Source organism: Phoenix dactylifera, chromosome 6 (assembly GCF_051530095.1).
Source record: "Phoenix dactylifera cultivar Ajwa chromosome 6, Ajwa_hap1_PhDact_Kaust_v1.1, whole genome shotgun sequence".
NCBI classification, from domain to species: Eukaryota; Viridiplantae; Streptophyta; class Magnoliopsida; order Arecales; family Arecaceae; genus Phoenix; species Phoenix dactylifera.
Window position 1 is genome coordinate 26931383 of NC_143195.1, and position 27164 is coordinate 26958546.

The window sequence follows — 27164 nt, forward strand, 5'->3', positions numbered from 1 at the left end:
ACCATGCACACAATGAGGTTAATTATTTTATAGCAAAGTTCAGTATAATCTAAATGTACATACTAGGGTTAGGATATAATAAAGCTAATGTTATCTATAGGCAAGCGTTAGGTAAAGCTACATGATAGCCTTTTACGCTTTAGATTGCATTAAGTAGGCCTTGAAATGGAGAACAAACTCAGGTGGAGGATTAGTCTTATTATTATATCTAACAACCTCATTATGTTGAAGGTAGACGTGCTTTGGTTGATTAGGCAGTTATCAATGAAGCCGATGCCCACCATGAAGCTAATTATATTACCCAAGAATAAACTCAAAAAGTTGAAGCTTTACAAGTAGTTTCATCTAGAAACCACCTTTAATTAATAACCTATAAATCTTTGTAATTTGTTATTAAAGCATATAATACTAAAGGTTGCAAAGATTGCAATGGTTCTTTGAGCACTGTACTGATAACACTGAACTTTGGCTAAAATTCACCTTCAATTACCCATAAATCTTTGTAATTTGTTATTAAAGCATATTGAAGAAGACCAAAGATTAATACTTTCTACTCCTCAAGCCAAATGGAGGTGCATCCACCGTTCATCAACTTTTAGAAGACACACTTCTCTTAGGCCAACCCAGTGAACTTAATGATATAATATGGAAGATATCACTGAAACATCTTTCTCTTAGAACAACTAATTATTAAACATCTTTCTTTTACAAGACCCACCATTTCTTTTTAAAAGAAAAGATATTGCAAATGCTTCAACTAAACCTATATAGTACGTGGGTACAAAATTCAAGTGATAAACTCTTCTCCCACTAAAACTTCAACTTATTTAGTGAGGTATGTTCTTTCATAAAAATTTAGAAATATTGTCTATAGGATTCTCTGATGTTCAGAAATAATTTTGGTGTATTTATGATCCACCTCTCTTAGGCCAACCCAAAGAAGTAATCTTTTGAACTAAAATAATCAATTACTAGGATAAACCAAATCAAATAGCAGCATATGAAAGATCTAGGAGTTGTAGAGATGTTACAGTTCTTAACATTTATCATTTTTTTTTCTTTTTTCCAAATTAAGCAAACATCAAAATGTCCTTTGCCAAAGGACCAGATCTCTACTTATATTTACACCTCAGCCTACATAACTTCACAACACGGTATGGATTAGTTCTTCATCATCTTTGAAGCCAAGGCTTGGAGCTCCCCAAATTCATTATGGGTTACTCCTCTCTGTTTGAAGAGGTCATCCCTAAAGAACATCTCATGCACAGGCAACAAGCCTTCGGAGCTTTGATCAATGCAGTCAAGCGAACTCTGTGGAGACATGGACTTGGTGTATGGATACAGTCGGGTAAGAGGGTTGGCAAAGTTCCCTTGGTATTGATTCTCTAGAGTCTGTGAACTTATCACACTCTGAGCTAGCTGTGCCTTGGCTTGTACCAACTGCAGCTGCAAAGTTGCCACCTACAAAAATTAAACATAAAAACGACATATAAAGGAATCAGCACATCAACTACAATCTAAGCCATGCATCAAGGGGAGAGATCTCTGTACTTGCTTGCATCAGATTTATTTTATTCAGTAGTTTAACATTGGATAAATCTCATGGATGCATATTAATCAGATGGTTATAATATCCATTCCCACAAGAAAGGTAAATCAAAATAATTAACAATTCAAATGCTTATATTAGACCATGTCAGCAATCCTTATATTAGAAAATTCAAATGCATGATAGAATTGTTTCCTAGTACAATCTCCTGATTTGGAAGAATTGAAAGAAGAAAAACAAAGCCGCTATTACCAGTGGCAAGGTGCTGCCCTTTGGGTTGCTACATTAAGTGGTCCCATCTAATCATACCCAAATGAAACACTAAAGACCAAAAAGTTAATGCTTCCATGAGAAATCACCAAAAAATTGTATTAGAAGTTAACATTAAAGCTGCCAATTATAACCAATAATCTGTAATCTGAGAGGATTAATTTTTACCCTCATTTTAAAACTTTGTTTTCTATATTGCAGGATGAGGTTGGAAAACTAATTTCTATAAAATTTGTTCAGTATATATCATCTAAATAGCACTAGAGAAGCATGCATGCATGCATGGATACAAGCAAGAATCCAGTACTTGCTGCTGGAGAGCAAAGATGTGGCCGACGCAGCCATAAACGGGATCCCTCAGCCTTGCCTGAGCCTCATAAGCTATGGTCACGACGGCCTCGCACCGATCGGCGAGCGGGACGTGGAGCAGCAGCTTCGTCACGTTGCTCGCCCCGAACACCTTGTGGATCGCCGCGAACCGTGCTGCTCCCTCCTCCGAGCAGAAGTACGGAGCGAAGACGCAATCCGCAGCACACTTGCGCCTCAGAAACTTGCACGCGCCGCATGGCGATCCAGCCCCAGAAACCATAGCTAGAGATCGCTACTGCAACAACTGAAACAAACATGCAAGGAGTGAAAAATGGAGATATGTGAGAATTGAAGTGAGGAGAGGGTGATCGGGGGTTTTATACAAAGGCGAGGGTGGAGGTGGGAGACATGGGAGGGGAAAGGGTGCAGGGATCCAGGGGGACAAGTATTAATGGTATGTATGAGATGGGTGGCTTCTTTGGAATATTTTGGAAGGGAGATGGTTAGAGGCTTTGAGGGTGGTGGGCGCCGGGGTGGTGATTTTAAAAGAGTTGATAAAGAAAAGGTGGCGTGATGGCTTTGATCAAGTGATTGGGCTGTGATAAACAAATGCATTTGGAACACCTTTTGTCCGCCGAACGCCGCACTTTGTGACTGCCGACGTGGGTGCTGCCTAGGTTTCGGCTCGGGTTACGTGCACCCTACGGTGAACTTCATCAATTGGAGAAATTATATCCTACACCACATGCACCATATATGTACGATGCACTGCATCAATTCTATTTCAATGCATCATGCCTTAATGCAAACTAAAGAAAAGAGAGTAAGAAAACACTCCACCTTTTCTTCTAAGCGAATGGATCCCTATCTACTCTACTCTTCCGAACGAATGGTACTGATTTCGCTCCAAAAAAAAAAAAAAATGCAGAGCACTCGCTTTCTCCTTTTTCTTCTTTATGCTAAGGTGGCAATGAGGCATATCGACATGACATTGGTGTAGTGCATTGCTGATATATTACACGTGGCTTAGGGTATAATTTCTCCTTCTAATTGTGGGGCAAATGATGGTTTTGTCGCTTTCTTTCTCATATAGTATTTTTTTAATTAGGGTAGGCTAGCATGGTGTTGAGTTCGGCGATGGTGAGGGTTCATGCTCATCCATCTTTTCCGTACATCAAACTTGATAGATTACATAGGGGAGGCTTCGAGAAAAGACAAGTTATGAGATATTATTTCATAAGGGTCGAGCATGAAAAATAAATGAAGTAGATGGCAAGCTGTAACCTGATCTTTTCTACTTTGTGAACTTTGTAGATACAATATATGTAACGGATATATCGTCTCCAAGCTTGAGCTACCATAAAAATGTTTATTGTCCATATCAGGTCCATCTTTTGGGACCATGAAACATCCTATAATTAAGGAAACGAGATGAACTAAAACAATATTAAATATATGATTATCTCGAATATTTTAATGATTCCTTTATTCATGATCTCTGAAAAGGAACAAAGAAACATCTTGTCATAGACTAGTATAGGATTTAGAGTCTGTAGTTTAAGCCAGTGCATGCATGTTGTATCTAGTTGATGTTATTTTCCTTAAGCGAGATATATAAACTGACCATGAGTTTTACTACAAGTCAGGCTAATTCTTTAAACATGCTAAAGAAGTTGTTTAGCATGGGATGATGTGAAAGTTGCAACTCTTCAATTTGACTTGCATAAGAAATAAAACTGAAAGTTCTATCTTATAAATCAAAAATTTTCTTTGATGTTAGAGTTTATAAGAGAAAATAGCAACCAGTAAGGCGTATAGGAAGCAAGATACGTATCCTGGGCTGTAAGAGAGTTGCGGGTGTACAAGGAGGAATTGGCTATCATGCGAAGGGATGTCACATCCTGTAATTTGTATGTGAGATCCTCTACTTTTTACCAATGGAACAACTTAGTAAGTTTTTGAAGAAATGTCTTCACTAAATTTTTTTTTTAAAAAAAAAAAAAAACAATCTTAGAGCAAAGGGCAAGTCCTTGCCCCTCTTACACTGAGCATATTTGCCATAAAGTTAGAATTTTGACTAGCATGGCGAGCACAGGTTACCTGAAAATGGTTAAGGTGGTGATCATGCAGTTATTCACATTATGAAAGAAAGCCAAGTCCAAATGTCAGCAAAACCAACTTGGAGACAACCCTGGCTTCCTCTATTGCATAAGATATTCTGGAAATATTTATGCCTTGCAACCAGGATTGTTTGCTTAGTCTCATGATATGCATGTAATATGATGTTTGCGTGGTGCATTTGATCCATGAATGATTTATCCATGCAACAGTCTGGGAATCACAGATAGGTTCTGTTTCATGGTAGACAACTAAAAACAGAGAAATTTATCTCGTGTATGTATCTACCTTTACATCAACAGCATTGACAGTAGCCCACCTTTGAACGTCCATATTCGGATGAGGTTTTCATGGGCGTATCATCCAGGCACAGTGATTAGAAAAGAAGCTTACAATCACTTCCCAAAAGAAGAGGGCTTTGTGCTAGAAGAGTTCTTGCAGAAATTAATTTGCAGAACCATTAGTCTTTGGGTAACCAGGTGTTTTAAAATGTTTTAGATGCCACATAACCATAAATGGGAGCAATCTTTGTTCACAAGAGCCGCTGCAAGTGAGGGACTGAATGCAAGGATGACTAAGAGTTTTGGCGTAGCAATGATTTTTAATGGAGATTTCCTTCACCCAAGAAGCAAGGTATGGGTTCAACATTGAAAAAAATAATGTTAGTTACGCATTGTGGGCATTCAGAGAACAAGAGATGAGGCAATTTACAGAGGCAATGAACCATAAACAAACAGAGAAGGTTACTGCCTGCTGAAGATAAGTTCCTGTCAAACACACCATGGCATTGCTTGGCTGTGAATCTGCGATGCATCCAGAAGCATCACATCAGGTGGGCAAGATCATAATTTGATGAGAAGAAAATTCTGAAAAGCATGAAAACCAAGGAAAATGATGGTTTTGCATTTTGATGAGGGAAAATGGGGGTTGACCCTCAAAGCATCATGTATGACAGTCATGAAAAACTGCAGTAGCACCTAGATGTAACATAGCAGCGCTCAGTTCGATTCTTTTCCTCTAGCAACATGAAAAAGCAAAAGTTCCCCTCAAACAGAAGCTATCTGATTAGAGAAAGAAACAGAAACTTAATATTTAACTAGAGAATTTACAGGAATAGTCTGTGTTTACCAAAAAAAGACCTCGGGGGACCCAAAAATAGTCATAGCACAGCATTGATGCTTGTAAGTACCTAAAGAAGCACCAACTTTACAGGCACATTCACCTCTTGTACCTTGCCCATTACTGGCATCCCCAAAAGTATCATTTGCAAAACATCAGCAACTCTTTTCACCTCTTGTGATGAAACCTCACTTTCAACAAGAACTGCAGCTTGACCTGCTCGCACAGACACAAAAGAGAAGAAAAAAAGAAGAAAAAGAAGATTAACAAAGATGAGGGAAAACAATGCTATTTATCTGCAAGACAACCTGAATGAAGTACATGGCTTCCTAGATGAATGTTCTCTAGGATGTCAAGGCTGACGGGATGCATGCACAAGACTAGAGACAAGAGTATTCACCACCAACCTGAGCTGTATTATAGACAATGTACTCATTGTACAATAGCTCCGATGCTCGAATAGATGATGGAACTGGCTTCCCACAAGGCACGACCACTTGGTCCCGCCACTTTACAAACTCTGACTCCAGAGGTGCAGTCTTGCCAAGTCCTTTCGTTGAGTTCTTTCCTTTTGGTGGCTTCTCTATATACTGTGGTACAAAGAAATGGGCTCCATATAATCAGAGTAATGCTTACAAATGACAGATTTTAAGATTTAAAGGAAAAAACAGGGAAGCACTTTTCTTTGTTGCAAACCAATTTTAAGAAGCAAATTAACTGCATCCTATAAATGGATGACTACTGGTTTGGACACTTTTAAACAGCAAAACTACCATCAATACTAAAAACAAGTAAGAGCTGCCAGATTATGCAACTTTTTTTTTCCTTGAGAATACCGCCAATCATGACAAAGTTGTCAACTGACGTTAGGTGTTTGACATTATTCTCATCGCCTACAAAGCATAGATGACATACAAGTATTAAATGAATTCAACCTACTACAGCAATTGTCAGACACTCACTGTGGCTTTCTTGAGCTCATAAATCTCTCCCAAAGCAACCTCACTAAGAAGCATCAGACCTACAGGATTCTTTTTGTCCACATAGCAATATTGTGCGCTCTTACTAACAAGATCAGCGAAGTAAATTCCTTTGCCAAACTGTAAACCGCAACAGGAGAAACACAGAAGTGTGAGATCACCAATTAGAGATTCAAGATGCAATCAACCATCCATTTACTCAATCATATAAAAACATGCCCAACAGAACAAATCGATGCATCCATGCATGCATGCACCAGTGTTTGCACGTGCATGCCCATGTGCATGCATGGGTGTGTGCTCGCATGTGCGTGCATGCGCGCAGGAGCAGAGAGAGAGAAAGAGAGACCATGTAACCCGTTGCTGGAGCTTCTGGAGGTGCTATTCGCAGTCCTTGGCTGAGGATACCCACAAAATTAGTTAACCGTGAGCCTGCAATCAAATAAATATTTTAAGATTGTTGTGTTGCACATAAATGACCTCAAGAATTCTGGATGAAACCAACAAAACTATTTCAAAGAGTGGTGAGTTTCTGAAGGTGCTATCTTACACTTTCTCAACAAAATCTAACTGTTTTTACAAGGACTCTCCAAATAAATACTTGATTTAACGATTTACATAACTTAGAGCATGCTTATAAGTTTTAACCATCATAACATACCATGCCACAGAAGCATCTTATTGTGGAGTTTATCTCTGTATGATGCATATTTATCATATTCACCTTCCCTCTCAAGTGCAAATACTTCTTCTAGTTGCAGTGACCAATCCTAAGAATCGGGCAACACACATTAAATGAGTGAATGGTACGAAGATGGGAACAAAAGAATTTTAAAAAAAAGTTGGAGAATGCAAAACTGTAGTACACCTTGTGTGTAGGAGCATGAGTATTAAGGAGATATTTTTCAACCAACTTAAAATCTTCACTATCATGAGGCAATGGTGTAATATCACATCGGAGCTTCTTGTACGTCTCGTCTAGAGATTCATCATTTCCACTGTCAAAACCAACTAGTCTAGAAGCAATTTCAATGTCCTGAAGAGCTTCAAGCATCTTCACCTGACATTTCGAGAAACATAAAAGCTTCACTTCATCATGACAATAAGAATCTAGTTAGTTAGCAATGCATTGACATAGAAATAAAGAAACTGTTTGATTTCATATGGAGGATAACTATTTCAGAAACATTGATGAACTAGATAGCATTGATGAACTAGATAGCATTGATGAGCAACTTTTATCATCATCATCTCAACAACGAACAACCTCAAAATAGGATTCCCATTTCAGCTGATGGTTAACATAATTAACAAAATAACATGACAGCTCTGTGACCAGAAGAAAAAGAACTATGTATATCAACACTAATTAAGATATACAAGTTTCAAGACCATCTACACAAGAAGATGCACATAAAACCGGGACATACCAGAATTGCCGGGGGCACCCATGGTACTCAATAGTTCATCGTTCTGATGATCATCTTCAGATCTGAACTATTCATGTATTTTGTATGTCATGGAAAATTACTCAGTTGAAAATGACATCCTCCATCGAGATTAAAAGCCTTGAATAGCTTAGATTATCAACCAGTGTCAACTTTTGACTCCATTCATTCCATAAATTCTATTGACATAGATAACTAGCTCCCTCCACTTATGAGCACAACTCATAATTTTTGAAGATATCAGTGGCACAAATCTGCCGCTCCGAACAGACAGAAATTGCCTAAGGGTAGCCATATTATACAGGATTTTGATGCAGTCCCATGAAATACTCTCTAACAGGGAGACGGATATATTATTTTGTGTAGGTTTGGACCCCAATAAACTCAACAGCCTATTGTTAAGTATCTCCAATCAAGATATCTCATGAGAGTTAAGATGAAGACCAACATACACATCAGGGATGAATATATGTAATGTCATTGGAAGCCTACTTTCATACAGTACAATTACTAGGACATATCCTGTTTTACCTTACCAAAAGAAAATCGACGTTAATGCACATTAAACATGAGATAGAAAAAGATGGTCATAAAGGCCCATTACCCAGTTTAATGACAGGAATGTCGATTTGAATTTGAAAAAAAAAAGACCTAAGAAGTTCAGGAAACTTACTAAACATAGGTTTTCCTTAAGATTAAAGTTGGAAGTTCAATCCAATTTGGGTTTTATTAGTCAAAAACCCAACATACAGAGTTCTATTGTGTTTGGAACTCAGACGACTTCATGTGTTAAACTCTTAAGGCTAACATAAAGATTCCAATTGGAGTTTTCATTAATAGAAAGTTGTTACGAATTTTCATTAATAGAGACTTATTATAAAAATGTTTGGGAGATACCAACTCAGATCTTTAAAATGTCGTCTTTTTTTGGAATGAAATACAGTAGTGATGTCACCACCAAACATTTCATATGCTGAAACTCAGACTGAACACAGAGTTTCAGCCTGAGTTTCACCAGTGGAAAGCGGAAACTCATTCAATGTCAGATAATCTGAAATTCGAATTTAAAGTTTCATGAATTGAAACTGAGTTTCAAGATTTTATGTGTTGATGACTGATTGTACGTCAAATTTCATAAAGTCAGAATTCTTATTATAAAGATTCCTATGATATTCTAATCTTTTCCTTATCAAGAAAAAAGGAATTTCATACGGACTGAAGCTTCAACTTGAAAGTTTCAGATGTTGAAACCTTAATTAGAGTAATATGTGTTAAAAGCATGGAACTGAAATAGGATTCAAGTTTCATACTTTGGAACTCGGAGTTGAGAATTTCACAAGGGCGGAAACTTCTAATCTAAAAGTTCACATATTGAAACCTTAGCTGTCAGAATAGAGAGTAGGTGCCAAAGCAGATGTGGGTGCAGGTTCAGGGAAGCAGATATTTTAGAAACACCTTCAGTAAGGAAGCACTTAGAAAATGGGTGCATGTTCAAGATTTCTAGAAGATTCCTAGATGGGTGGATTAACATATGTAGAAAAAAGCAGCTACTAAGATTGAAACTCAAATATTGGAAACCTCACATGTTAGAAGATGAAAATCTAACTATTTTTTACTATAAGATTTCTTTGTAATAGTAGACTTATGTATAGTTGAGTTTCATAAACTAAAACTCATTGTGTAGAGCTTTAGTAACTTTGAAACTCAAGTCTCACAAGATTTATAAGTTGAAACTCTTTGAATGAGTGTATCATTCCTAAAATTTGGAGATCACGATTTTCATTTAAATGAATCTTCAATCACGGAGTTCCATAAACTGATTCTTTTTACTTGTGAGTTTTCTACATAATGAAAACCATTCAATGTAAGAATTTTTTGTTATAGTTTCAAATGATTAAAATTTTTAAGCTAAATTGGAGCTCTTTCAAATCAGAATTTTGTAAAGTGGAACTCTTCGATTATGGAGCTTCATTTGACCAAAATTTGCAAGTAACAGCTTTATTGAATGAAGTTCTGTTCAGTGAGACTTACATGATAGAGAACTTCAAAGTTTCATTCCAATCATTTCCGTTGTTTATGGGAGTTTCAGCATTAAGTCTTTCTGAAAAATCCAATTTGTTAGAGTTCCAGAATGCGAACATTCTTCACTTTTAGGATTCCAAGAAACTAAAACTCGTCTTTCTGCCCTTCACAGAAGGAACATTGATGATCTGCTTGGTCATATAACAGGGGATAAAGTCCCTAAAAATTTCAATCAATTCCATTTGTGAAACATCATTTGCTGCCATGACTATGTACCAAGGCAATGTTGAAAAGGTTAAGTTCCTGATTAAACTATCTGAAATAATTCTTGATTAAGTTTAATTGAATTAATTTAAAATGATTCTTTGTCTTTTCCAATGGTACATTTGTCATGACTTTCAAGTGATTTTGAATGTCCATACAATGAAGTCAAATCATCACATGTCACCCTCAAATTTTGACACATTCATAATACTTTAGTAAAATTCCATATAAATCTGCAATGTAGTTTATACTGTTATATTTCAAATTTCAACCATTTACATGTTTCATTTGTCCGTCGGTTGTAAATTATATTCCCAACACCATTCAATTCCTACAGCATGTAAATTATAGAAGGATTAAAAAAAAAGGTCCCTTAATAGGATCAATAAAAGGGTAGCAGCCTCTCTTTGCTAAACCAAAGATTCCATTTTCATAGGGGTCAAGACTTTCTACCTAAGAAATTTTACCAACACTGGAGCAAGGCAGCAGACCTTCCCATGATTTCAACAAGATCAATGATCTCATTCAAAATAAATGATCTCATTCAACATAAAGTGAAAAGCTCTTTTTGTGCCAGAATCTCCACTTAATGGTGGGGTTTTGGATTAGTGGCAAAGCTAGAGGCCTTCCTTGCTGATGTTCAGATCAATTACGCATTTACATAGAAACAAAGCCTCTTTTAATATCAAAATACCCACTGACAGTGGAATTTGAATTTCAATGCAAGGATGCTGGCCTACCTCCATAATATTGAGATCAATGATCTCTTTTATATAAAGTCAAATGCTCTTTCAACATCAGAATGCCTACTGTCCGGTCTTTTAACATCAAAATGCCTACTGTCAGGATTTTGAAGTGGTGGAAAAGTCAAAGGTTTTTCAATAAGATCTGTGATCTCACATTAAAATGGAGCTTTTGATTTACAGACATGGCCTAATATCTTTTTTCACATTTTTGAGACCAGTAACCTCATTCAATATGGAGTCCACAGACTCCTACATTAAGGCCTGCACCATTAGCAGAGTCCTTATTCTGAAGGCAGGTCCCCTGATATCGGTGAGATCCATGTGCTTGTTCAGTGTAGCATCCAGGACTCTTTACACTAGCAGTAGCATTTCCATTTGACAGGGCCAAAGGCCCTCCCTTGCATTAATTAGGATCAAAGGTTTCAGATTAACAGAGACCAAGGCTCCTATTGGAAGGAATTCTCTGCTAGAGTAGAGGTTCATACTTCATACTAAAAGCAGGGCCAAAGACCCTCCTTGTCAGATTGAGATTGATGTTACTATTTAAATAAAGATTACGATTCCTTTGATAAGGAATTATTAATGGATTCCATTCATTGATACAGACCATCAATTCTAACATGTATCCTTGAAGAATTATGAGGAAGAGAGTAGTAAGGTTTCCCTCTAGGGGTGTAGTAGAAAACAATATCTGTTTTTGAACATATCACGATGGAAATATTTACTTACATGCAGTGCTTATAGGTTTCTCAGAACATGGTTCTTTATCAGCCCTTTTGATCAAAGATAGGGCGGATGGGCCTCCTGAATATTTTGGGAAGGTAGAAGTACCTTCCTTGCCTGCTTTGGAAGAGGTAGTTGCCCCTATTTTCTGCGGGCAATCAGAGATCGTCCTAACTGATGGGAATCACAACTTATACCCTGATAGGAGTTATTATTGGAAATAAACTATTGAATTTTGACGTCAGACCGTCAATGTGGATTATAATTTATAGCCATCAGGTCCAGTGCAATTAAGTGTGCCACCGTTGGGCCCAGAAAAAAAGAAAAGTTAAATACTCGTAATGGTGAAGGCAGGTTAAATCTGGGCCCCATCCAACTGACAGCGACAGCCAAAGGACCATTAGAAGAGTTGAAGATCATCAATTACAGCAAACCTTATCTAAACTACCCATTTGTTGGGCCTGCCGTCCATCCAGATCAGTGGTCCTCCAAGGCATGCCAGACCTGGCCCACACATTTGGAAGGAATGGCCTCTTTGCCGATTGTATTAGGGGATTGCCAATCAATCCAAAAGGCACGTCAATTGGTCTAACCACTTGACCGGGATAGCTTCAAACAGGTAGATCACCCATCAGTTTAAGAGATCAGGCAAAATATGGCCCATCGGTTCAACCAAGTGGATTGCCCATCGCTGAACGAAGGCCAGATATAGCACAACCATTTGATTGAGACAACCTGTTGTCTGCTCAAATGGAAAGTTTGCCCATCAGAATTAAGAGAATAGCCCTTTTTTGGTTAGATAGCTTTAAAGCCATTTAAATGGGAAAGGTCAGTTTTATTACTGGTTTTCCCCAGTTTAGGATCCCCTATACACAAGGCATACAAAGATCCAGATCTAGTATCCAGGATTTCCAAATACAATTTTTGGAAAGTTGGTTTTGCTTGCAGTTTTAGCCAGGCCAAATGGTTTTAGTTTGAGCCGTTTCAGCTCTAGTTTCAACATTCGTGACCAAAATAACAAAAAAATAAAGTCAAAACTAGAAAATATAAGAAATATAAAAAATAAATTAATAAAAAATAGGTATCAAATTAAAGTAATAAAGTGTTGTTTAAGAACATGGGATTTATCATTCTGGTTTTACATGCTAAAACAATCAAACGATCAAATTTTTTAATAAAAAGGTTAACAGACCAATTCACATTTCTTTTTAGGACTGTAATATATTATTCAACCATTTAATGACAACTTAACACACCAAAGTACTGTTATGGATGTATAGACTCACAGCCAGATCTATGTTAGAAAAATATAAAATATCACTATACTTTCAGATGTTCTTAAAATTTGTAAAATCCAAACCTAATCTTAAGAAAATTCTTTCAAAAAATTGAAAAAAAAAATCATGTCGCACCAATCAGTCACGAGGACAGCAATAAACATGTGACACCCCTGTATGATGCATATGACTCTATAACCAAAATGATCCTTGCTGATATGTGTGGGCCAGTATGAATCAGCATGGATTGATACAAACTGCCACATACTCAAAGTTTAAGCTCTAGCATGTTGCTTGCCCAAAATGGTACCGTATTGCATGGTGCTAGCCTGCAACCACCATGGGTACGTCATACAGCACTTTGATCCTTGATATAGGAACCAAATTCGGCATTGTAAGTTAGTTCAGCCAAGTTTCCAAAACTGACTCTATTTTAGACTGTTCTACCAGCACTGAAAGAATTTAGTTTTGCTTAAGCTTCTGCAGTTGCTATGCCAAAACACTGTCCACTTTGTTAGTATTTATTGGTTTCTGTTCTTCATGATGACATGGAAAATAATGATAAACTTACTTTTTTTTAACTGTGGTTGCATTTCTGCAAATAAGATGTACTTACATGCATGCAGTTGTATATTTGAAAGAGCACTATTGTGCCACTAAAACTCTGCGGTTAAACTAAGATATTTGCTCCAATATATTTATGATGAGAGATTTTATAACAGAGACACTAGGCTAAACAAAGACAAGACGGATAGCAGAGAACAGTGTGCAGAACCAGCGACAAACACAGAATTTCAGAAGAAACAGCAGTTGCACCATGTGAAATATTTTCATGCGACGAAATTATAGCTAGACATATAACAGAATAGAAAGTTGAGTCCAACTTACTGAGCTACATGATCTGAAAATTGCACTTAAGCAAAAAATATCAATGTATGTGAAAGTACTTAAGCACTTACCTTTGCCTTAAAATCATCTTCATCTCGTATCACATGAGGATGGATTGAAGGAATAAGGGTAAAAAAACGATTGCTAGCATCGACAATCAAACTCTCCTTAACGACCGGATCATGTTTAGCATTATTATTTAATAAATTTTGTATCACTGTTAAAGCTTCAAAACCTGCGAGACAGTAACAATTTTTTTTAACAATAAATACACAGTGAAGCTTTTAACAATCTGCACTATAACATCATGCTGAAACAAATATGAGATTGCCACAACAATGAAGTGTCGCATGTTGGACAACAATAATAGGACTCAATACATACCCTTCTGGATATTTGTTTTACTTAGCTTTCCAAGTGGCATTTCAGACATGTTAATCTCAAATTCCATCATAGCAGCCCTGAAAAGGCAAATGAAACCCCTTAGGCATCTTTCAAAGAAGGGAATACAATCCAAAATACGATGGAGAAGTAATAACCTGTAAGTTTCAACATCAAAAAGCATCTTCATCAATTCTATCAATTGAGGAGCAAGAAGGCTCTTTGTATTGGCAGAATCTTCCTTCTTTGATGCTTGCTTGACACCATAATCCTACAAAACCACAAATTTCATAAACAACTCAAAAAATCAGGAATCCATGAATTTGCTTGTATGCAAATTGAAATTAATTGTGTGAAATCCATTCATACAATATCTAGTGGAAAAAATTTCCCTGGTTGCTTCTCAAAGTTTTTCTTCTGTTCCCATGCTTCCCATGGATTTCCTGTCTTCTCAAGAAATAAACGTTTGAATTCCTTGACTGCATCAGACTTTGGCATTTCTTCCAATTTGGTCCCTCCAATTTTATCATTGCCAACACGACCCCACTTCCGGAATACATAACAAGCTGATCCTTTATCCTCTTGGATGATCTGAAGGATATAATAACTTCAAGCATAGAAAAGATAATCAGGGACCATTAAAAGAAAAAAAAACATTGCAGGTGTAAGAAAGCATTACTTGCATGGATTGCTAAGAACCAAAGACATATAGTCACACCAAAATTAATGAACTAATTCATCTACATGAGCATTAGTTGTAACCCTGCTACAACCAAACATAAAGCAGATTGGAACACCTTGGAGCACTTGGATCATATGACAACACTGCTGCCATAAGTGCATTCATGCAGATTAGTATGAAACTACAAAGATATAATGCTAAGTGTTGTAGTAACAAGATTCAAATGCCAAACCAATATTCATAAGAAGCTTGGATAGTTAGGGTTCTTAAAATGAATGATACTCAATACTCTTCCTTAACATTCTCAAACTCTCTTCTTTGTGATGAAGATGCAACAAGAATGCACAGAGATTGCACATCTCTTTGTCCTGATCTGGCCTACTTAAGAAGTTTATGTCACCAGAGCTCCCTCCATCACTATGAAACTGGGAAGCAGTTTTATTCCCCTAGGCATCATAGCCATTGGGAGAGCTAGAATAGAACCTTTTAGATTCGCCTTATAAATTAAAAATGGGTAAGATGGGAAAAATAGATAAGAGTGACTGAGGTGCCAAAAAGTGATGAATGGAAGGAAATGAAGCATAACACAGTGGAGGAAATGAAGCAGCACCTTCCAAACCCCACTCTATTAACTCTACCACCAAGCCCACTTGCCAAGCATTAACACCAGAAAATGGTTAAAATGATATCCTTTATTAGTATTAAAAGAAGCGAGCTGATTTGAGTCTCTCACCTCAGAAATGCCACTGCATCTCAGTAGGACAGAGAACCCTTGAGAAAGGATACTGGGTTGCCTCAAATATGGTCAAGCAGTAACCCTTCTCTTGTCACCCTAATATGGAACCATGGTGTCGGAACCACTCAAACCAAGAAGCCCTTCCAACCCCCGACAGATGGGAGCAATGCCTTTCCACCCTCTATCAACCTCCTGACTCATCATGTCCATCAACAATACAATCTCCTCGTCTTTAGGAAAGGCCAACAAAAGATCCTCCCCACCAGAGAGGTTCCAGTTAAAGGACTTCAAACCAATTTCGAGGAGAGCCGTACTTCGCCCACCTTGCAGTCAGTCACCAATGGGGATGGCATCGGCACAAGTCAAGACACCCCTCGGCCACCCTCCACATCCCGTAGCTCCCCTCTCTCATGGCTCCTGCATCTCCCAAACCCCGGCAAAGACAATCTCCTTCCTTTTCACATTTTGATGCCAATTTATTGAATCAGATATATCTACAATCCACATGAGCTAAACTAATCAGCTGTCATACAGAACACTGTTCAGCATGATGCACTCCTTCGAATTTTCATGGCACTATCATCATGTTAATATTTTCACCTTCTCCCTCTCACCATTAAATAAGTCGCCAATCTTCTCTCGACCTTTTGCTTTCTTAAGGGACTATTTTATCTCTTGGAACTTTAAGAAAATCGCATTAAACTAGTAATGCACCTTGGCCTATGCTTCTAAGATAATTTGGCTTTGGACATGCTAACTGACAACAACTGTTGCAGCAGCTTCCCCCTATAATGTGACGGCCAAAATGTTGTCAGATAAAAAAAAAACTCCAAAAGTCATAAGCAATGGACCATTATTTGCTTGGTAGACTGCTTTGCCTAAACTATTTTCATCCACTTTGTTGGTCAAGCTTTTCATGTCCTACATGAATAGGCAACTTTCCTTTCTCCATGAAAACAGTTTCACACAAACATTAGTCATTGTGTTTTGGTATGCTCACCAGTATGAAGATCATATCATTCTTATTTTGATATACATATTGTACATATATCAAGCTATTGCTCCACTAGAAGATGGAAGCGTATTTTCATTTCTGATGCATACTTTCCTAGCAACAACAAATGCATCTTAAGTATGCACAAACAAAACCAATGCTAGCTCATTAGCATGAAGGCATGCCAATGATGCATGAACATATCCTTTTCTAGCTAACTCTTGACAATAGCAGATTTCCTGCGACTTACCTGTTAACAATAGAAATCCAGGTGATCTTAATATGGAACTACTATTAGACAGAATCTTACCTGTTAACGCCGGTTGAAAGGTCAGACATATTTAAGGTCGTATTGTAGATGCTGTTTCCACCCTCAAGGATGTGACCAGTGTCCTGCAAACCAGAGGCCACATGAACAGCACTTCGTCCTTTCACTTTCACAGTGACCATATCACTTCTTGAAGTCTCAGAGGCTGCCTCAACTTTATATAAATCAAAAGGAATCTTCTTCTGCTTCCTAATACACTCATGCAAGTAATCTTCCCTCATAATGGGTATTTTCATTCTCCTGCCAAATTGATCTATATACCTTAAGCAAAACTTCAAAGATGTAATATAGCCCACATAACAAATGAAGGACCAATAAACATCAGATACACCCAGAGGTGCAGCTAACCTGGCTTTTCTGATTTCAGAATCATCATCATCCATCTCTCCAATTAAAACCAAACAATTAGTATCTGCAGTTCAGCAAAAGCTTCCAATGAGACATGTTCTCAATTGTTCAACAGCATTTTCTGAATTTGCATGAATTTCAACAAAAAGCAAGAAAGATACTATATTGCAATCCATTGAGAATATAGATATACCCTTCTTAATCTTGGCATGAATTTTGCCCCCAGCCTCCTCAAATCTGTGTTTCCAATCCTCCTAAAATTAATTACCAAACATGTAAACAAACTTCCAATATAACAATGGCCATGCAACTCTAGATGGATAAATATACAACAAAAAGAATTACAGAAATTTGAAATGCAGTATACATGATAGAACCAAGTATAGCAATTTTCATGTCATCCAGCCATCTATTATTAGATGACCAAGGCTAGGAGAAGCTAGAACTCATCGAGTTGAAGGCAAATCCTAACCCAACCCAAGCTTTAAATCCCTCAACCCTAACCCAGCCCAACCTGCACTCAAGTTGGGATTTCTTTAGCCCAACCAAAACTCAATCCTCTTATAAGCTAAATTTAGGTTGGGTCCGGCTAGCCAGGTTGGGTCGGATTAGTAGGGTTGAGTTAGGTTGTGAGATGTTAATTGGGTTAAATCGGGTTGAGCAGGAATTTTAAGATAGGGAAAGGTTTGGATATTCCTATTAAATTAATATTTGTTGAATTAATCCCTAATCCTTAATAAAACTCAATGGCACATATAATTTAATAAGATTAAAGGCACAATTATATAAACATAAAACTAACCTATATGAAATATAAATATGAATTATTTATTTATATCAGGTCAGATCGGGTTAAATCGGGTTGGGTTTGGTCAGGTTCATGTTGGGTTGATGGTTAACCCTAATATAAACCTTCTTGAGGTCAGGTTGGAATTTTTGAACTGAAGCCCAATCCTAGTTTATAAAACTTAAACCTAGCCCTCCCCAACCCATAGGAGAAGCACATTTTAAATAATAGAGAAGAAAGAAATAATATAAAGTGCTCACTTTTTCTAAGATAATCATCCCATTAAGCACAAATATGTGTCAAAAAGAAATTTGAGGGAAACATCTTACAATGGCTTTTTGAGATTCTCCAACTATAGCAACTTTCAAATTCTCCAAGTTGTCACCATTTGATGGCTGAGACTGCATCAAAGTGCTGCTTGAAGATTTACAAGAAGATGGAGGCAGAACACGGGTAGGTTTCTTTGCCTTTTGAGACTTGAACCACTGCAGCATATCATACATTTGAATTAGCAACTAGTAGAACCTTCTGCATAGGCTTTGATAAACATTGTTTTCATGTACCTTTAGAAGATACTGGTTACTTGTTTCATCTGGGATTTTCCATTTTTCCTTTAGACGTACAGGATCAGTCATGGAGCATGAACACTTACTCCATGCAGATACATAGCCATGGCAACGATACTGGCCTCCAAAGTAATGTAGGGAACCAGAACAAATAGGGCACTTACCCAGTGCTCCAAAGAGCATCCCATCAGCACTGAAAAAGAAATGCAAATAATGCTGTTTGTCAGCGGTAAATACTCTAACTAAAGAAATTATACAGAAGTCAAGTTTCTCAAAGTAATGCATCAGATCCACATAATTGCATTCAGATAAAAATAAAATGGCAACATACTAGAAACCAGAATTTGATGTGTGCATTAATCAATAGAAAACCTCATTGAGATCTACAGACAGTTCAAGTTCCATAATGCGCCGTATGTGAAATATCAATTTGAAGGTAAATGCCAATACAGTAACTGGTCTTTGAACTAACCAGCAAAAATTTTTCTGTATAGTGGATTCACAAGCATATACCATGACTATATTAAATGCCTAGTACTAGCCATGACAAGTAATCTCAGAGAGAGTACCATGATACTCCTGCCTCTTGAAGCTATCATGTGCCTTGTACATGCCGAGTACTAGTCACCTAAACGTGAATATTAAGATAACAACTCCAAATCACTTTCGCAACAGTACTCCAAGCTGTGCCATCATTTGTGTCAATTTAAGAAGGTTAATCAGGTTATCTAGTAGCAAAATTAATGATCAGCAACATTGGTGAATTATCCAAGGAATCATGTTCAATTAATGGTATCATGAAGATTCTAAACACTAAGAACAAAATTAAAAAATTACCAACGATCTCGTAGATCATATTCCGATCCTGCTGAATCCTGTCCATTAGCTTCCAGCATCTCCCGTAGCTCTGCAGTTGTTACATGCTTCTTAAGCTCATCTTTTATATCCCATAATGCTTTGCTTTGCTCTTCCAGCTTTTTTTCCAGCTCAGCAGAGCTAGAATTGGCATTACCAGATTTAGCAGCACTTCCCTTACTCAATGGCCCACCTGCTGAATCATGTTTATCAGATTTGGGAACTTTAGACTTATGATCTTCATTCCCAACTTTTTTGCGCTTAGTGCCTTTTGATGCATGTTGTTCTTGTGCTACAGATTTTGAAATTAAAAGAAAAATTAAAGGTCAGAAAGCACACATGACAATGGCCAGAATTAATGGAACATCTAAAATCTGAGAGGACCTCATATAAGTTGAATTTGCATGAATACCTGTATTGCTGTTAAAGTTTTCAGCAAGTGCAGTAATTGTCGCCTTGTCTTCAGGTGAAAGGCTATCCCAGCCAGAAATTTTCTCTAAAATGGTGGACGGAGACATGTCTATAAAACAATTAACATGGTGCCATGCTAGACCCCGAGCACCTCGCCCCTCGGGCTTCGTCGAGACACGAACCTAACATCGAAAGCAGCAAAATCGAACCATTCTAGCATCCATGGATTTCAGTAGGAAGTGGAATTAAAAGTGCCTTGATAGTTGGGAAAAGATTTGATGCTTATGGTTATTGGCAGCAAAGCCAAATTAAAGTATTCTAGGATCCATGAATTTTAGTAGGAAGTGAAATTAAAAGTGACTTGATCATAGTTTCAACAACTACCAAAACAGGATGGTGCGATCAATACCACACCATTCCAATGTGAAACCAGCACCATTACAGGTGTTGGAATGCTAAAACACCTGTACCAATATATACCAGCCATACCGATCTATATCAGTCTGTACGAATGCATATTGGTGTGTGCCGACAATATCGTACCATCCATACCAGGCTATATTTATGGTTTTTTCAATTTTTCGAAATATGTTACTGGCACCATACCAATACCATACCTTTCCACCTTCAACTAAAAGTAGCTTCCAATTTTCATTTTAGTCCGTTTAAAGGAAAAAACAGGAATACAGAATAGCAAGATATGAAATAAATAAAGCATCTTAAAAACATATAACGTTAATAACCAAGAAAATCGGAAGCAACAGAGATGACAGGTAGAGAGAACCCAAAAAAAAAAAAAAACCTTATCCACTGACTATTCCAAGTTGTCGATCGAAATACATTTAAAACTAAAATGCATCACCAAAAAATATATGTTAAACCCTTTTATAAAAACAAAGTTGTGGCTCTATAAAACTTTTACAGAGCATAACTTAAGAAAAACTGATGCAAAATCCAGTAACAGGTTTTGGAGAGACATAAAGTCTGTAAATAATGGCCGTTTGCTTGTTCTTTTTTCCCCAAAGTTCTGAGCTTGTTCAATTCCCAATATCATACCTTCATCTAGACAAGCTTTCTCCTATTTTTGATGTATTACAATCTAGGGATAAAAAATATTGATTCAAACCAAGTCACTCAAGTCAAAAATGATTTGAAAGGGGAAGTCTGAGTGAATCATATCTCTTACAATCTCCTTGACCACTTATCCTTTTCTTTGCCTTTCCTTCTCACATGTTAATAATTGCATTAAAATATCGGTATTCCTCTCCTACTTTTTCCCCATTTGATTTTCCTCTTGCTGGTTGACCCTCAAACTTGGGTTAGCAATAAGTTAGCAACCAAACCATATTCTTCCAGAAGTTGGAGATTAACATATAACATTCCAGAAGTTGGCAATTAACTTATAACATTCACACAAAAAAAAGGTTCATATTTTAATGTTTTTGAGAAGAATTTTGTTACTTATTCTGTCAAGAATCAGTTCTTTTTTTTCTTTTTTAATGGCATCCTAAAGCTACTAAAATTGAGTTCCTTTACAGAAATACTAAAAATCTACATGCAAAAACCTTCAGGAATCACTAAGAAATATGGATAGTTAGCCCGAGAAACAGTTACTCCCAGAAGCAAAATGCGATCCAAAAGTGACATCTTAAGTAGAATGAAAAACTCGTCTAAAATTACCAACCATTCCTTTCATAATCTTCTGGTTGCAGCGCCTACAAGCAGCACGAGAAGTTTGAGAAACTTCCATGGCACACTCATCACTGCTAACAGCAGTTGCACTCACAGATCCACCCTCCACATACTTCCTTATCTTCTGTTGATCCTCCCAACGAAGCAAGTCTATCCCTTCAACGTCATCAACACTGGTATCATTTTTAGACGCCCGGGTCAATTCTCAGGTAAAAAGTACTAATAACAAAAATTCTGCAATTAATCTAACAAATGAAAGGCATTTAAGAAATCTAAAAAGAGCAGTCCAAACTATCAAAAAAGATCTTAATACTATAATGATGGCTAATTATATTTGCACATACGACTTAATCTGGTTTCCTTTCTTGAAGATGCACCCAGCATGATTCCACGTCTGCATCCAAAAAAGAAGAAAGAAAGAAAAATATTAGAGCTCCTGGTGTACTAAAACAACCAGAAATCAGACACATATCAATACACATATACAACAGAAGATAACAAGAACTTGAATTGAGTATTAGTAACTAAAAATGATAGCAGTAAAAGAAGTAAAAGAAAGGGGGGGCAGAGGGGGGGGGACGTGACGCAAAGTGGGAAGACTAGCAGGTGAAGGTAGAGTTAAACATCTGGAAGAAACAGAGCACAGAAAACAAAGATCAAAACAACAGATTATTTAAAATTCCTATGCTGCTAGGCCTGTCATGAACAAGAATCGCATGAGTGAAAAAATTTCATAATGTGCGTGACAGAACAAGTGAACAGAAGTTTGATAACTATGGCACCATTAAAAGTATGAAAATGATAAGGATAAAATAGGCTCAAATCACAATTAGGAAGTGGAACGTGAGCAACAGTATGGGAAGAATAACTTTATTTATCTAGGCTTCAGAATAAGATGCATGCATCAACATCCGTACAGACTAAAATAGAAAACATGATAGTTCTAATTAATTAATAATAATTTCAATTATTATTTTCTACCATTTAAATGTCCATGTGTTTTTTTAATGAAATATAAATACTTGTCAAAAAAATGAAAACTACAATAACATTAAAATATTTAATTCTAGTAAGTTACTTTAACATGCAAGTTTGGTTTTATCTTAAGCATTAACAATTTATATATGAATATAAAACATTGGTTCATTTCTGCATATAACTTTAAAAAAATTTGTAATATCAAATACAATATGAAGACATTCACTACCACAGTGCTACTTGACAAATATATAGTCAGAAGTTATGTCAAAAGTGCACCACATGCCTCAAATTACACTTTTCGCATGAGGGAAAGATGGAGGGAAAGAATAATATCCATTCTTAGATATTATATCATTTTACCACTTGAGTGTTGGCATCACTTAACTAATGAAGGTGTTCTACAAATTCTTCTATGCCTTAACTATTATGCAAATTGAATTTGAGTTTTAATAAGAATTCTTTGCTCGAATGCCAAAACATTTGTTTTTGACAAAACTACATCGACATATTGAATGTTAAGAAATGACAGGCTATATAGAATCAAAGTGATGTCCCTCTTTGAAATATATATACACACACATACAGAGAGAGAGAGAGAGAGGTAGTCTTGGCTACATTTGAGTGGATCTCCAGTCAAATCCAGATAAGTCTAGATTGGACGATGGGGATTCTACATCGATAATCTGAGTCGCTGGATCTGATCTACTAGCTCTAAATTGCTTATACACCAAAAATAATGTGATTTGGAGACCAAAAATACATGTATTATTTCGTGTTATTTAAAATGTCCAATTTTCTGACCACTTGATGCATAGATTATGGATCTCCAAATCATACGATTTTTGGTATGTGAGCAATTTAGAGAGAGTTAAACATATTCAGCAGCTCGGATCATTGATATGAGACATCCATCATCCAATCTAAACCTGACCGAATCTGAATGGATATCCACTCAAGTATAGCCAAGTCTTGATCGAATTAATATTTGAAATTCAAAAAATTCTTGCACTTTGTAGGGCACTCTTGGGTTCTCTTGTATCAATTTGGTATTAGTTTCACATTGTCAACATGCCTAGCCATAGTGAGCAAGATTATGATAACGCTCAATGGTTTTAAGCAAGGATCGCCGAACCGGTACCCGTAAGCGTACCGGTCGGCGCCGGTACCGGTTTGGTACCAGTTCGGACCGGTACCAAACCGGCCAAAAAGGCCACAATGCGCGGCGCAGGTGCCGAAAATGCCACAGCATTTCCGAGGATGCACAGCGTGCAGGTCACGCGGAAATATTACAGGCTGTGGGATTTAAGCGCGTGCTACAGCAGATCGAACCAGACTCTGTGTCGGTTCACACCGAGTCCTCGACAAACCGAACAGAACCATTCGATACCGTCTGGTACGCCTCTAGTACCGGCCGGTTCTGGCCCGGTACCACTATAGTTCTGGCCCCATAGAGCTGGAACCATTTTGTAATGCCGAACCGAACAGGTCGGCGCCAGTACCGGTTCAGTACGAGCTAAACCGGCCGATACGGGCCGGTTCAACATTCCTTGGTTTTAAAGAATTACGTAATGGAGATATATGAAGAGGTAATGTCAAGTTTGTACCATAAATCAACAACATTAGTTTCTCAAGTTGTGAAATCTATTCAACTATTTCATCTACCATGAAAGAACCACCAAATGAAGTGCTTCAATATATCACAATAATCAAAGATTGATAATGAAAAAGAAGGGAACACTTCTTAATCAGCAAAGTGTTTACTTACTTTAGAATAATAAGGAAGGATAGTGAAAGTGGCAGAACATAAGAACAGGTCATTTATCATTGATTGCAGTCTTTCAATTTTGATTGTAAATAGTGTTAATCATCTATAGGGTATATTATTCAACATGTATGTGTGACGATGGCAATGGGTGTTCCGGAGGCCCCCTGCTGAAACTTCAAGTAAGTTGCATGCAATCAACTTGGAGACCTTTATGTAGAATTACTTTAACTAAACTCATCTACCTAGGTTTCATAGGATTTCCCTATCTACTTCATTGGACATACTCTCCACGGTTGCAGCCTTGAACCGTATTCCACCCAGGTAGCCATATTGTCATCCTTATACTGTGCATACCAAATGGAGCAAAGGAAAAGCGAAAGAAAAAAAAAGGGAAGAACTAACAACAAAAATGAGAGATCAGTTCCTAGACTGCATATCTCCACATAATTGCACAATACTTGAATAGATGTAGTTACTATTCCTAGATAAAAATCCAGTTGAATAGTATTACAGAAAATGACTAAGCTTGACCAACTTATTTATAGATTATTAATGTGATAGCTGATATTTTATTCAATGTCATTTGGTAGGACGCCCAAAAAAATTGCAGCTATTCAAACCAAAACCTCTTATTCTGAAAATATTGTTTTTATCCAAAACAAAACCTCTTATTCTCCAAATACTCTTTAAACTATTATCCATACTTAGAAAGATATCAAAAAAAGAAAAAAAATTGCATTTATCCAAACCAGAACCTCTTATTCTCCAAGTGCTCTTTAAAATATATATACTTAAAAGGATTGGGTGTATCATACAATTTGATCAGATATTAATTCCAAAGTCCTAGTATGAAGAAAAAGTTCAAATTTTTCTAAAACTCAACTTTTTTTTGAACTGAAATGGGGTTATTAGAGTTGTCATAAGATAAATGCTATAGTTTGTAAAAGCCAAGTAAATATTTTCAAAAGAATTGATCTTCCTATTGTTATTACAAATCATGTCATGATATTGTTATAAAAGTGTGATGACGATAAGAGTGATTAGGATGAGGACTGTGAGGCTCTTAATGTTGCACTATGTATAATAGAAGTTACAAAATCCTGAAACCTACGAAATCGCATAGATTTTTGATATTTCATCACCAAACTTGCAGTCATCTTGTACTCGTTATTAAGTCCACAATGATAGCCCCCAAATACAACTATAGGAAGGACCTATTATAAACTAAGCAACCAGTACCTTCTGCCATACTTCATAAGGACTAATGCAACCCTAAACCACTACGAAGACATCTGACTTTGCACTTATAACTCAAACTAAAGACCTAATAATCAAAACAAGAAAAAGTCATAACTTGCTCCAGAACCAATAAGTCTAACCAAACCAAACCAGGTGTTTTCTTATCTGCAACAAAGAGCCCATCAAAAAAGAACCATTTTTTCGAACAATTCTAACTCCACGGAATCAATCAAAAACAGACAAAATGGCAAGAATCAAGAACGCACGAGAAACGGAAATCCCTCGTTCTACAAAACTATGCCTCAGAACACGTGAACCGAGGAAAAGACACAAGTTTAAGAAATCGCAACAAAAGAAGATGAGAAAAATCCAGACTTTTCTCAATAAACGTATAATGCAGAACTCGACAGCTAAGGGATATGAATCATCTCATCAAGAAATTGCCTAAATAATAGAAATAATCTAATAAAGGACCCTAATGTAGGAAGATAGGGGTTTTTAATCGAGAAAGAAAGATAAAAAGTTGAATTTTTTTTCGCCTTACGGGCATGAAGCCGTCGAACTGGGTGGCGGCGACCATCTTGCCGAGGCGGAGCTGGTCCTTATCGATGGAGTTCTTGCAGGACTTGCACGAAGACCTCCCAGACTTGGCGTACTCCGCCTTCCATGGCTTCGGCGGGTTCGCCATTTCCGATGGATATGAGGACCGACCGAGTTCGAGTAATCTCTCCGCGAGCGAGAGAGGGAGACGAAGCGAAGAAGAGAAGTGCAGCTTTTCTGGGAGTTTACAAGAGCCTACATTGAAATGGGGAAAATATCGGAGGTATATATGCCCTGTCCCTTCCGGAGCGGCAGACGGAAGGTAGCACGTGTGCGAATCCAGGATCTGCACGTGCGTCCTCCCGCGGATTTGCTGTTTTTCTATTATAAATTAGTGGTACATGCCACTACCACATTTAGGGCCAGAAGTGGGCCAGGCTGGGCCTGCCCATGCACCTTTCGAACGGCCTAAATTTTTTTTTTTTATAGATTTCAGGCCGGACTTAAATCCAAAAAATTCTGAATAATTCAAATTCAAGCCCGATCTGAGCCAAGTCCTGGGCTGACCCAAGCCCGATTGGTCCGGCCCGAGTTACTCATTTGAGCCTAAAATAGGTGTAGACCGAACTCGATTGAAGTTTAATATTTCATAATATTGCTTTACAAGTGAATAAGATAGTTAAAAATTAAGCTCCCTTATATGACATAAGTAAATGATACATGATGCACTAGTCTCAGCTAAACTCATTCTAATTTGTCATTTACTTTCTTATTATTCTCTACAAATAACGACATATAAAAATAAATTTATCTGGACCTGAATTCGGGCTCAGTTTCGAGCCTTATTTGGGCTTGGGACAGATCCGGACCAATGGCATACTTAAACTCGGTCCAAAAAATAAATGGGCTCTATATTTAAGCCCAAATTCGATCTGAACTTGTTCAAGCCTAGCTCGTAGCCCAGCTCGAGCCTATTTCCAATCTTAACCATAGTGAAAGAGTGTGTGGAATAGGGTTACTTCTTTTATATGGAAGGAGGATTCACCCTCTTTCGCACTAATCCACCATTGGTTCACCCACCGGATATATCACAAAGCACTTCGAACTCCATCATTTATACATCTATCTGCACAACTCTTAAAGCAA

The 27164-nt window shown here is 37.3% G+C and overlaps 2 protein-coding genes across 3 annotated transcripts; both read right to left on the bottom strand.

The window, feature by feature from the left end:
* Positions 1-458: 458 nt before the first annotated feature.
* On the bottom strand, positions 459-2861 carry LOC103710399 (LOB domain-containing protein 16-like). Its single transcript, XM_008796092.5, has 2 exons — positions 2127-2861; positions 459-1461 (listed from the first exon to the last, which is right to left on the bottom strand). The coding sequence occupies exons 1-2, from the start codon at positions 2406-2408 to the stop codon at positions 1162-1164; spliced, it is 582 nt and encodes a 193-aa protein (XP_008794314.3). The 5' UTR covers positions 2409-2861; the 3' UTR covers positions 459-1161.
* A 2254-nt stretch (positions 2862-5115) lies between these two features.
* LOC103710379 (poly [ADP-ribose] polymerase 1) lies at positions 5116-26284 on the bottom strand. Of its 2 annotated transcripts, XR_015987934.2 has the most exons (21): positions 26023-26284; positions 21838-21887; positions 21486-21666; positions 19803-19983; positions 19373-19682; positions 18533-18728; positions 18299-18454; positions 17376-17436; positions 17183-17246; positions 16817-17074; positions 14464-14701; positions 14253-14365; positions 14098-14174; positions 13785-13948; positions 7214-7405; positions 7007-7115; positions 6695-6777; positions 6328-6465; positions 5773-5955; positions 5375-5581; positions 5116-5263 (listed from the first exon to the last, which is right to left on the bottom strand). XR_015987934.2 is itself a non-coding variant. In XM_008796070.5 (20 exons), exons 1-20 carry the CDS (start codon positions 26164-26166, stop codon positions 5534-5536), a joined length of 2946 nt encoding a protein of 981 aa, XP_008794292.4. In that variant the 5' UTR covers positions 26167-26284; the 3' UTR covers positions 5312-5533. The 2 variants fall into 2 exon arrangements, 1 of the variants encoding a protein (XP_008794292.4); XM_008796070.5 differs by lacking the exon at positions 5116-5263 and having other exon boundaries at positions 5312-5581.
* Positions 26285-27164: the final 880 nt, after the last annotated feature.

What these genes read in the sequence shown, in the direction of transcription:
- LOC103710399 (XM_008796092.5), bottom strand. Translation starts at nt 2,408, where the DNA reads ATGGTTTCTGGGGCTGGATCGCCATGCGGCGCGTGCAAGTTTCTGAGG. An exon ending in TCTTTGCTCTCCAGCAGCAA is followed by an intron (nt 1,462 to 2,126) that starts GTACTGGATTCT and finishes TAATTTTTGTAG; the next exon opens with GTGGCAACTTTGCAGCTGCA.
- LOC103710379 (XM_008796070.5), bottom strand. Translation starts at nt 26,166, where the DNA reads ATGGCGAACCCGCCGAAGCCATGGAAGGCGGAGTACGCCAAGTCTGGG. An exon ending in CTTTCAACCGGCGTTAACAG is followed by an intron (nt 14,702 to 16,816) that starts GTAAGATTCTGT and finishes CTATGCTTGAAG; the next exon opens with TTATTATATCCTTCAGATCA. An exon ending in CTCATGCTCCTACACACAAG is followed by an intron (nt 7,116 to 7,213) that starts GTGTACTACAGT and finishes CCCGATTCTTAG; the next exon opens with GATTGGTCACTGCAACTAGA.